This window comes from Drosophila grimshawi, unplaced genomic scaffold (assembly GCF_018153295.1).
Source record: "Drosophila grimshawi isolate 15287-2541.00 unplaced genomic scaffold, ASM1815329v1 contig_1377, whole genome shotgun sequence".
In the NCBI taxonomy this organism is placed as follows: domain Eukaryota; kingdom Metazoa; phylum Arthropoda; class Insecta; order Diptera; family Drosophilidae; genus Drosophila; species Drosophila grimshawi.
Window position 1 is genome coordinate 9,501,706 of NW_025062900.1, and position 12,606 is coordinate 9,514,311.

Genomic DNA, 12,606 nt, shown 5'->3' on the forward strand with positions numbered 1-12,606 from the left:
TACGGGCTCGCTACAAATGTTTCGTACATACATAGTTCATAATCATGTTCATCTTATATGGAAAAAGTTAAAAATCTTGTCGTTTATCTTAGGTATATCTTTAAAGTATGCATCATTATCATCATTATCATCAGCATTTTATTATTAGTTGTTGTTATAATTATCATTTGCTGCGTTCCTAAAAATTGCTGCGTTACGTTTTTTGTTCATTTCATGTTCATTTTGTTTACGTTTTGTATTTATCCTTAGTACTTCATGGCATTTGTCTCACAAGTTTTGCAATTTGCAGAAAGAGTACAGAAATGAATTCTTGTCACTAGTAAAATACTTTTTAATCCTCCTTACAATTTTCAATTATTTGTTTTTTAAAAGCATTTCGAGACAATTTGTCCTATAAAGTATTTGTTTGTTTTTTTTTTTTTTCTTTAGTTTTTGTAATTGTAAGTATGTATGCATATTCTTATAGATAGTTACTATATATGCATCTTCTATGAGTGTATAGTTAATAATTTTTACTGTTGTTCGTTCTATATATATATATACTCATCTTGTTCTTGCTCTTGCTGTAGGCATACACTGTAAAACCTTTTTAATTGTAGCTTGAATCTAAATTACAATACTTGTCATACTAATAGCATGTACATATAAATACATAAGTAGAACTATGTATGTATATATATGTTTGTATATATGGTATGTAAATGTAAAGTGTATAAAAGTTAATGATCTGATTTAATTTATAAGTATGTGTATATGTATATGTATGTAGTATGTACTCGTATGTAATGCTATTCATGTAGTTCTAGATTTTAGTAGAGTCGCTAGTTTATCATAATCTACGTTTTCTTCAATTCTATGCTCTTCTTCTTTCTCTTTTGTTGTTGCTGCTGCTGTTTTTTTTTTTTTTTTTTGTAGTTGTTGCTGTTGTAATTTAAACAATTATTTTTACTTACTTACTTAATATGTTTACGTGTTGTTTGTATTGCTTTTGAAGTATTCGACACTTGATTTTCAGATCTGAGTTTTAGAAAACGAAAACGAAAAATTATATCAAAATCATAAAGAAAAACAATGAATTTCATAATTTTTGGCATAAGTGTATAATTTTGTTTATTGCAACCAAATCAGTATAATAAAATAATATAAAACTTAAATTTACAGATACATAGTTGTATGTACACTAACAAACTGATAAATGCATATGAAATATAATATAAATATAATTAAATATCAATGATAACTTAAAATGTGTCTTTGGCTCTCTAAATGCAATTAACTTAAGCTTATCAATTGGGCCAAAATAAATCAATATATATATGAACTTGCTGATGAAAACCAAATCAAAAAATACATACAAATGTGCTAGTTTCTTTCGAAATTACATGCTTATATTTTCAAATACTGTTTATTCTAAGGTTATTTGTATTTCTTCTGGTTTTGTTTTGGTTTCATCCATTTTTTTTTTTATACATTTGCTTTGATTTAGATATTACTACGCTTTCTTTTCGTTTTGCTTATTTGCAATGCAGAACGTAAAGTTCCAGTTTATTATTTTGTTTTTCTTTTTGTTTTTTTGTTTTTTGTTTTTGTGTTTGTCTTAATTCTGTGTAATCGTTTCCTTTAAGCTTTATACAAAATATCTTTTCTCATTTATTGGCTTATACTATGAAAGAGAAACGTGTTTCATTTAGCGATTTACTCTTGAATATTTGCAAAGTTTTCTATGTTAATGTTCAAATATACTTGTAAAGTCTCTATAGCTAATGTTACGTTATGCTTTTCACTATCTTTTGATCGATCACTTTATAAGAAATGTTTTTTTTTTGTTTTTTTTTTTTACTAAAACATTAGCAAAATGATAAACTTGACTGACAATTCGTCAAATTGGTAAAGTTAGAATGCATATTGATTTTTGTATATACAAACTGAGATATTGAATGAATTAGGTTTGTATTGCTTTTATTGAATAAATCAACATAATGTATACCAAGATAAAGTGTTGAAAATGATGAAAGCAACTTAAGATCGAAACATATCAGTGTTTATAGGGTGTTAGTGTAGTAAGTCTATTTAATCGCATCCACTCGCATTTCTTTACTATTTATGGCACATATCGCACATATGTACATATGTTATACATTTCTATAATGCTGTACATTTTATACAATTTATGTAGTAGTAGATCAGTTGGTTATATATATAGGCATTATTGTACTTGTATGCAATTGAAAGAATGAAGTACATATAAAAGCATAAGGCGGCAAATGAAATTGACTCTCTTGATCTCCCTTACAAAAATGATCTGTTACATTGTTCAAGCATGTATCTGAGTTTTGTAGGACAAATGATGTAGACTTATGAGCTCTTCTATGTACCTAGGTATATGGTATATATATATATATATATTCGGTTTGCTATTTAATAGTAGGTATCGTGTGTTTAGAAAGTCTACTGTTCGCCTTATATGTAGGTTGAATAAATTTATAAGCTACGTAGCCCCGCAGAGTGTAATGAAATGTAAGCTGTTGGCAGTTCCATTGAAGCTATTCATATACTAGATGTAAAGTAAAATGCACAATTCAGTTATTATTATTATTTACACAGATTGTAGTAGTTGTAATCATCAAGCAGCAATAAACAAACACGACAAAGCAAAAACAAGAACAAATTTTCTTCGGTTACATATTTGCATGTATGTAAGTATGTACTTAGTTTTGTGTGTGTGTGTGTGTGTGTGTGTGTGTTTTACGAGTATATCTTAGATTTTAAGAATTAACTTGTTTTGTTTTGTTTTGTTTAACTATTTTGGTATTTTACTTTACTTATTTGTAAATCAGTAATAAGCGTTTCGTTTTTTTTTTTCATTTTGTTCTTTTTTTTGTTTTTTTGTTTTTGTTTTTTTTTTTTTTTTGTTGTTGTTTGTTTTCATAACTTTTTGCTTTTGTATATTTTTACTATTTTTTTCGTTTGTTTGTTGTCGTTTTAAATGCAAAAATTGTATGTATTGTATAATATTTTTGTAAGTTTTAGTGTGTGATTTTGTTGAATACACAATTGTTGTTGTGTCTAATATTATTTACAAATCGCATTGGAAATCCCTAATGATTCTCGTTCAAAAAACTGTACATGTCTACTAATTTCTGAGTATATCATCATCATCATCATCATCATGTAAAATATGCCGCCGTTTTATGTGTTATGTCAATTAACAATATTTTTTTTACTTTTCTACATAGCATTGCTTCGAGCATTCTTTTGTTTTTGCTCTGACTCTTTTTCACAACAGTTTTCTTTTTTTGTTTGCCTACTCGAATTTATGCATATTCGTATAATTAGCAGCTCTTGGTATATATACATATATGTATATATGTATGTTTGTATGTGTTTAGGCTAAGTTTCTGTATAACTATTTATAAATCTTGTGTATATTTCTTATTGCTGTTTGCTGCTGTTCTGTGTAGATATATCATAAATCTGTAATAATTTCAAAAATGCGAACTATTTACTTTATATGTTTAGTTGGGTATCCCTTTACACTCTAAGTATGTACCTACATACATACATATTTTTAGCAAAAGAAAACTCATCTGTATCTCATCTGTAACTGTAGTATAAATTTGTGTTTCTATGCCACATCCATTAGCTAAGCGCCCAGATCTCTTACAAAACTTGCGTGGAGGGTTGCCTTTTAAATTATTTTCATTTCTGTAATTTAAGATCAAATGTCAAAACTTAAAATTAAATTGTTCAAATTGTCTTTTTTTGTGGGGTAAACACAAATACAAGCTGAATCAAAAATTAAAATTGTAAATATGAAATAAGAACAAATAACAAAAACACTTTGAGCAACCCTCAACTGCGGCAAGCATTGATGGATTGATTGGCAGTTCTAAGTATCTGATGTATGTGTTTGCATATTGTAGTCTTAATGTAAAGTCGCATCTAAAATTGGCATAAATTATAAATATTAACTGCAAACATTTTGTATGGCTATAAAATACGTGAGTGCGTCTGTGTGTGTGTGTGTGTATCGCAGGCTAATTTATTTTACAGAAAGTACAAATTTCACATAGTTCTATCGATACATTTGGTGAGCTATAAATGGGTTAAGATTGCTACAAGTACAGTTTAGGAGGAGTTGGATTAGGAGTGTTAGGAGAAGTGAATCACTGGAAATGTGTGAGAAGAATCAAAGCGGCTAATACATCTCATTCTCATCCCAATCGACAGACTGCAGGACGAGCTTGTCCAGTTCCTTGGAGTCACCATTGCTGCTGTTGCGCCGTCGCCGTTTCCGCTGTAGATGCGCCCATTTTCGATTCAACTGCACCATTTGTGGTGTGGCAAACATGGCTGCAGCAGCGGCACTCAGCTTTGTGGGCGTTATGGCATTCGACTTGGGCGTACCCGGACTCATGCTGAACAGCTCACGATTGCCAAAACGAAATCTGCGCGGCGGTGGCAAAGGCGGTGCGGCAACAGCACCCAAACTATCGCTGGCCAATGCCAACTGTGGCGTATCGTATGGCGGCGGCGGTGTTATCATAGCCAGCGATGAGGTGTCCACTGCATCCAAATCCAAGACATCGTCGTCGTCGTCGTCTTCGTCATCTTCATCGGAGTGGGCATGTCGAAAGAGTGCGTGGGGCGCTGTTGGCGAGGGCTCGTATAGTTCGTATGAAGGTGAACGTGGCATGAGCATAAAATGAGCATCCATTGGATCTGTCGGTGATTGCGGCTGTATGGGCGTTACGGGCATGGACTTGGCAAGCTGCTTGTTGGCCAGGATTTGCTGTTGATGTTGTTGCTGTTTCTCCTGGTGTTGTTCTTGTTGTTGCTGGTGTTCTGTGGACGTTGGTGTGGGTGTGGGCGTGGGCGTGTGCAACGCCTGGATGAGTGGCATCGATTTGGTGTTACATATCAATCAATCACGGTAAATGTAACTGCAATTCTTGGGGCTCTCCTGTGGACTGGGACTGCTGGATGGCGGCGCTGGACTGGAGCTGCTATTTGACATTACTGGCGATGAGCCAGAGCTGGAGTGCGTCTGTGCCTGTGGCTGCTGTGGCTGCTGTTGCTGTGGGCTATTTGAACGGTGCTGAGTTACTGCAATAATGTAAACGGAACACAAAAAAGAAACAATGTTAGGTCAATTGAGTTCAGCTGTTTGAAGAGCACTTATGCAAAGTCGCAACACACACACACACACACAAACAGGAGGAGAGTGACTCAAAGAGAGAGAGAAAGAGAGAGAGAGAGAGAGAGAGAGAGAGTAGCATGTTGCAACAACACAAATATAATTGAGGTACACATCAAATACGTACACACAAATAGTGCAAACATACACATAAATTATTATTGTGTATACAACATTTAATATTTATTTTTCTCAAATCTATTTTAAACAAGTTTAATGTAACATTGAGTTCGTTGCAACATGCACAAATATACAAATACACAGACACACCCGCTCATACGTAGATACAAAATATAAGTTATAAATAAATTAAATAAAGAATATTTCTTATTGGGAAATTTAGTAGGGAAAACCATTGTTTTGTCTGTTAGCTCTTTAAATGTATTTGAAGAAAAGCCCTAAATGAACAGTCAAGTATTTCTTGAGAGTTATTTTAACGTACATATAATTATTAATTTATAAATATTGTCAAACGAAAATGTAAAATAAGTTTAGAATTTGAATTTTTGTTAATTCACTTTTTTCTTATAAGAGTCTTTTTTTCGAGTCGATCAGCTACATTTGATGTGTCAAATTGTTGGTAAATTGGCTAAAATTAAAGTAAAAACTACAGCACTGGTGTCTGATACATACATATAGACAGCAAGGCAAAGACAAAGACAGAGATAGAGATAAAGAGAGAGAGAGAGAGTGATAGTCAAGGACAGCGAAAAGGACAATTCAGTTCGAATGCAGAGAAGCGTTGGCCTTAGTGTAATATGTGTATGTATGCGACTTAATTAAAAAAATGTTCAACTGAAATTTGGAAATTGAAATGAAAAATGAAAATGATAAACTTACCGATACCGTGACGGGGCGGCTGTCTTCTTGCGCGACCAAGACTTCTGTTTCGTGTGTTTGTGTTGTTTACAGCCTAGGAGTGGTGATATAATTTGTTTTATATATTCTCTTTTCACGTTTTTTTTTTGTTTTGTTATTTTTTAATTGGTATCATTTATAAACGAAAATTGCTAAATTTTGTATTGTATTTCAAATAGAGAAATATGAAAGAAAAATCAACTGGAAAATTGTTTTGCATTGAATTTTTGGCTCGAATTTGATTGATAATCAAAAACCATCTTTAAAGATCGAAATCAAACTACATCTAAATACTTAAAACCAAACGTATAAATTCCAATATTCAGTTGTTTACTCAGCTCAGCTCAGACTATGATCGTCATTAGCTCGGACAGACTTGAACAATAATTTTGCAAAATAATTACATACATTTCTTATTTGTTGCGTATAATTTGATATTCTGATCTTTAAAGTGCAATTTACTCGAAATATCAGTGTAATATTTCAAGAAGAACCTAAACACGTTCTTATTTTTTAATTGTGAGTAGTAGCAGGCAATAAACTGAAAATAGACTAGTATTACAAGTGAGTAAATTACGAGTACTTCTATATATGTTTGTTGTTCTTTTGTGGTTGGTTTGGTATTAGGTAGTATTTTGAGGAGTGTTGCAAATACATTAACATAATCATATATTGTGAATATTTTAAGTATCTAAGCTCAAATGCACACACATTCCTTGGCTAATGGTTGCTTATCGGTTTTATTTTGGATCAATGGATCGGGTGTAATATATAACTAATACGCCCATGCAGAAGTAGAGTTCAAGAGTTCAAGAGTTGCCAACCTATGCAAGTGTGGATGAGGAGTGGGTTACAAAGGCTACAGGCACACACAGCTCATACACGCAGAGAGATGGAGAGAGATGCACGCATACAAATAATCGATGATCAATTATCGATAACCAATTATCGATTATCGACTATCAATGGCACAGGTGTTTGGAACCCTGCCGCTGGCAAAAGCAACGAAGCCTCGAGTTGGGCGCGGGCTGGCTGACTGATTGACTGATTGTCTGATTGACTGATTGAATGATTGACTGACTGGATAAAGCCGTTCGGATTGGGGATCAATAATTTTGTCCGAGATAAGCTGAGTATAATGAGTATAATAAATAATGGTTCGCGGTCCGTTCTCGAGTAAAGTACAGAAAAACTAACAAAAAAAAAAATGGCATTCCAAAACGTAGTTTACAGTTATTAGTGAGATAAATCAAATTTCGCAAAAAAACTGTGCTGGGTGTATTCTTAATAAAGTAGATGATATTAAAGAAGAAGATTCGTAGGTGTTCAAACCAAATTTTGCAGAGAATATCATAATAAAAATTGTAAGCAAATTCTTTTGCTAATTTACTTTTGAGTTTCGAATTTCAGTTGATCTTGAAATCGAGGGTATCCACATTGCAGCTATAGAGCAAATTTTGTCAGCCGTATCAATAAATGAATCAATAAATTAAAATAAAATTATAATGTTTAAATAACAAGAAAAAAAGAAGAAGAAAACCAACACAAAATGGAAATAAGGAAACAAATTAACTAAATTTTCTTTAGTTATGCGTAGGTATTTACCATATTTTGGGTAATTAGTCCCTGACTGGTTTCAGCCGCCCCACTCCCGTCTCAAAGGTAAACCTAATGAAAAAAGGGAAGAAGAAGAAAAGATAGATAGAGATTTGGTATTTTGGTTGCTTGTTGTCCACATTTGACAGTTTGACAGCTCAACTATCAATTCGACAGTGTTCGTTAGAGGTGGATGTGATTAGAGTGTGGATGTGTTTTCGTGTGTGTGTGTGTTTTGAAAAGTAGTTCAGCAATAGAAGTTATTTAGAGTAGTATATAAATGTCTCAGAGCAGAAATTCAACTATACAAAATGCTTAGAGAGACGCCTGCAATAGACTCGCAATCGCCCATTTCGAAAGATTGGTGTATTTCTAGAACGTCAGCGAATATCGTACAAATAACAAAACCCCAGACAAAAATAATCAAGTCGAGAAACAGATTGATGGAACAATGTACATGAGATATAAGTATATATATATATATATATGAGAAGGGTGAGCATGGGCATGCATATGGACAATGGTCTTGATCCAGTTTATATATATATACACAAGGGTCTACAGACACTTATCTATAGTCCAAAACTATGTTAAATGGATGAGTGAGTGGGCTACATATATAAGATGATACATATACGATATAATATGATTTTTAAGTTGATTATGATTGTAATAGTGAGCGGCTGATAAACATACATATATTCATAAGTATTAAGTGTTTATAGAATTATAATTTATGGAGAAGATATTGGTTAACTAATGCTTTGTTAATAATAAACAACAAATTGACTCAAAATTAAATGCATTAAACTGATTTAAATAAATCAAAGTAAAGGTATAAATATTCGATTAATATATTATAAAAATAAGAATACAGTTTTTGCTTAGTCAAAATTACAAATAAACTAAAACAATAAATCAAAATAATGACGTTTAAATAGTGGATATGCTGCTTTGATATGTCAAAGCATATAGAAATGCAGTAAAAATTAATAAACAAATCAATTTGATTAATAACATGCGGCTAATTTGTGATTTGAAGCATTGCAAGTCTACAAAATCAAAAACAAGTTGAAAAGTAATTGCAAAAATGGCAAGTCTACAAAATCAAAAAAAAAGTTGAAAAGTAATTGCAAAAATGGCTGCTGTGAGAGGTGAGCATGAGATTAGTTCTATATTACACAGATAGATATATATATATATATAGGCACACACTCACAGAAACACACACACACACACATACACGCACACGCACACACACACAGATAGATAGATAGATGCAGAGATGGAGACACAACAAGTTGAAGAGTGAGTCTAAGAAATACACCAATCGACGATTGAGTGAGAGTTCAATCAAATACAAGCGCACCACAAGGATTCGTTTTTAGTATATACTAAATGTCAAAATGTCAACAACATCGAAAAGAGATCAATGGATACGATTAGAATAGAGATTAGTATACATTGAAAATGAAAATGAATAATATATATATATATATATTTGAAAACATTTACAACAGGCACTACGAAATGCGACAACTCACCTTCTTAACGCTGCGAGTGGTTGAAAAGCCATCGCCGCGTCTATAATTATCGCCCTGCAATGATAAAATCGAATGAGTATCAAGTTTCCCTCAAATGGAAATGGAAATGGAAATAAATTTGTGGGTTTTGGGACTCACCATCACCTGGTGGGAGCGCAACGTGCCAAAGTTGTCGCGTCCGCGATATGTTTGCTGGGTATTATAGCCATCCGGCTGGAACTGGAAGAGCGTTTCCGAGTTGGGGCCCTGGTGCATCTGTTGCATCATCGGCGGCTTGCGTAGCGTATTCTTCGGCGAGTGCATCTTGTTCTGCGGCGGTGGCTGTGGCAGCAGCACCGGTTCCGCATACGTCACCTCCTCAACCTGGGGCAGCAGCTTCGGCTCTTGCTGTATGCGGCACGACGATGGAAAACTATTTGGCCAAAATCAATGCAAGTTTTAGTATAATTTTAACAAAATACTTGCTGGTAATACTACTCTAATATTTTTTAGAAATTTCACAAATTCTTTAGTTCACCTGTTCACATTCTGGCGCTGCTCAAAGTATTCATATTCTGTGTCAGGATATGGCAGATTGTCATCCTCGTCCTTGTGGCAGCGTCGACCACAGAAGTAGCCCGTAAAGAATCCCACCAGCAGTGAGAATATCGAACCGGCCAGCACGGCCATCACCAGAGTCTCCACTGTATATTGAGCATTGATAATATCTGCGGAAATTTGTGGACCTTTGATTAGTGAATGGACATATTTATCGATAGCGAGTAATCCAATATACGATACGATTTACAGTTTTTTTTATTGAATTGATACATCGAACATCAAATTGTATGTATTAAAAATTGAATTTTTTGTTTGTTTTTGGAGTCATTTTTGCAAGTAGGATTACGGTTACGTATAGAATCCGTATTGTAACGACATCAATAAACATCCAAACATCGAAACATCGAAACACCGAAACATAGAACGAACAACGCCCAAATTAGCGCGTGTTTCAACAAAATGTTGAAAGATCAATAAATGAAATGAAACAAGAACAAGAAGTAGACAAAACCGAGTTAATACAAAGAACAACAACAATTTTTGTAAATTTCTTTTACATTGTATATACATGAAGGTCTTAATTTAATTATTAATTATATTAGTCCAAAATAAAGCTAAGTGAATGAAGATGATGACAAATGTGGATTAATCTGACAAATTAACTAATTTAAACCCATAAAAGAGAAATATTGTTAAAAGTATGTCAAATTTTGATTTAATTACTATCAAATTTGTTAAGTCAAGTAAAGTTATAAGAATTTCTAACTTTAAAGTACTGCACAGATGGGGGGAAAAAGTCGAGCGAGTTTATAATTGATAACTGATAATTAGAGAATTTGCATTTTATAATTATTATTTTTTGTACATAAAATTGTAGGTGCATTAATGAAAGACTGCTTAAAATGTGATAAATTCCGCATTTGAAATTCAGGTAGCTTAGCTCGTTAAAAACAAGCATAAAATCAACAATAATACAAAAGTGCTGCATGGAAATGGGGAAAAAGAAAATGCAATAAAAAAAAAGCAGCAAAAAATGAAAATATGATTACTGTCTAGCTACATTCAAGAATATAATAAAGCAACTAGAATAAAGTGCAGGGCAAATGTTGATTGAAATTGAAAAGCATAAAGTGGCAATATGCAAACTGGGCGGGGAAAACAAGCAGAAGGCAGTCAGGCGACAAGCACCTGGCATGCAAAAATGAGTGAAAATAAAAAAAATAAAAAATATGTGATTTAAAAAAGGACAACAGACTGGTAAATATGTGGGTGGCTAACATAAATACTTGGATGACATATGTAAATATGTATACAACTCATGCAAAGCACATATATGTATTTATTTATAGTGGAATATGGCAGGGAATAAAACATTTTTCGGATTTACCTTCAAAGTTCTTATCGATGTTGTCAATGATTTCCTGATCTTTGCTCTGTCGACGCGAATCCAGCAAATCCATGTCGTTGCGGAAGCCCTTCTGCTCCCCCACATTGGCATCCTTTGAATTTATTTTGCCTAAAGGACATGGCAAGAATTTGAGATTTAATTTGTGTGGCAGGCAGGCAGGCAGATGCTGGTCATTTGTACTTACCTGAGGGGCATGCCGCATGCTGACCCGTTGCCACATTCTGATAGAAATAGTTCTCCTCCAGCCAACGTGGCGCCCCATGGGAGCGACACTTGCCAGCTATTTTGTCCCAGGCACAGTACGGATCCTGCAATGCGACGCATTCACTACAAAGAGAGACAGAGAGAGAGAGAGAGGGAGAGAGAGAGAGAGAGTGGGGTTAAGCGATGCGATGGTGTAAACATATTGCAAATTGTGAGATGTAAAACGCCATAAATGCGCATAAAATGCTGCCATATTGCAACAGCAACTGCAGCAGGCTGAGTGGCCAGAACCCCCAGACAGATAAATGCCAATGACACTAAAGTTGAGAGGAGAAAGAGCTGCAACATCAATTCCCTCCCCTCTCTGTCTGTCTGTCTGTCTGTCCGTTCGTCTCCCTGTCTGACAGCAGCCAGTCGATGCATGAAAGTCACGCAAATTGTTACATGAAATAAAAATGTCAATGTCTGTGCTGATATTGTGAACTTCTCGTCTCTCCATCTCCGTCTTTTTATTTCATTGCTTCAATCTGTTCCACATTTTGTGAGAGCTGTATTCAATTTTGTTTCAGGTGTGTCTGTGTCTGTCGCTTACCTGCAGCTGGTGATTTTGTCGTTGTGACATCGATGCAGTTGTATGGCTATCACTTGACTATCCGTGACAATGATTAATTTGCCATCGTCGTAGCTGCCATCTTTCGGTTGATCTGCGAATTACACACACACACACATATATATAAATATATACAATTTACAATATCTGCTCGTTACACATTTCTTTTTAATTGAGTCCCATTCAACATTGCAGCACCTGGCTGCACTTACCGTATTGCATCGTTCGCACAATTTCCAAATTGCGAATCGGTTCACTTTTGGGCAGCACATCGATCTCCTCAATCACCACCGATGTGACCTTTTCCGCCGAGTCGGCAGACTCAGCATTTACGGATTTTATGATTTTACCATGATCTAATTGAAACGTAGAAATGTACAAATTTAACAATGTGTTTAACAATTTTCTTTTACAAAAATCGTATATATATAAAGTTCTGCTCGAAATGTTAATGTCTGCTAAAAATGAAAGCTATGCGAGTCTTAGATTAAGGGTTTCTGGTTAGTTATATGTACAAATAAGTAAGTAGAGCTTTCGATATAGATATTCACACAAATGTGTCAAGGTTACTTTTTACTAATTAATATCTGTACAGACATAAGCCATACAACCCATCCATCGCATATGCATAGGGTATTCAGCGTATATG

The 12,606-nt window shown here is 34.0% G+C and overlaps 2 protein-coding genes across 6 annotated transcripts in view; both read right to left on the reverse strand.

Moving 5' to 3' along the window:
- Positions 1–910: 910 nt before the first annotated feature.
- On the reverse strand, positions 911–4,903 carry LOC122322461. The gene is made up of 2 exons (XM_043214737.1): positions 4,206–4,903; positions 911–1,017 (listed from the first exon to the last, which is right to left on the reverse strand). Exons 1-2 carry the CDS (start codon positions 4,901–4,903, stop codon positions 954–956), a joined length of 762 nt encoding a protein of 253 aa, XP_043070672.1. The 3' UTR covers positions 911–953.
- Positions 4,831–12,606, reverse strand: part of LOC6562687 (semaphorin-1A) — a 144,577-nt gene continuing 136,801 nt past the window's right edge. For 2 of the 5 annotated variants that reach the window (XM_043214442.1, XM_043214444.1), the window contains exons 12-20: positions 12,170–12,313; positions 11,940–12,051; positions 11,328–11,470; positions 11,123–11,251; positions 9,713–9,920; positions 9,334–9,607; positions 9,196–9,249; positions 6,038–6,110; positions 4,831–5,106 (exon numbers count right to left, since the gene is read on the reverse strand). In XM_043214442.1, coding sequence (XP_043070377.1) covers positions 4,925–5,106; positions 6,038–6,110; positions 9,196–9,249; positions 9,334–9,607; positions 9,713–9,920; positions 11,123–11,251; positions 11,328–11,470; positions 11,940–12,051; positions 12,170–12,313 — 1,319 coding nt within the window. In that variant the 3' untranslated portion in view covers positions 4,831–4,924. Of the gene's footprint in view, positions 5,107–6,037; positions 6,111–7,445; positions 7,499–7,660; positions 7,724–9,195; positions 9,250–9,333; positions 9,608–9,712; positions 9,921–11,122; positions 11,252–11,327; positions 11,471–11,939; positions 12,052–12,169; positions 12,314–12,606 lie in introns of those variants that run through there. The other 3 variants (XR_006246585.1, XM_043214443.1, XR_006246584.1) reach the window with 3 other exon arrangements.

Coding starts and splice junctions, on each gene's coding strand:
- LOC122322461 (XM_043214737.1), bottom strand. CDS start 4,903: ATGCCACTCATCCAGGCGTTGCACACGCCCACGCCCACACCCACACCA. Junction 1,018..4,205: donor GATTGGGATGAGAATGAGAT/GTATTAGCCGCT, acceptor TCTAAAACTCAG/ATCTGAAAATCAAGTGTCGA.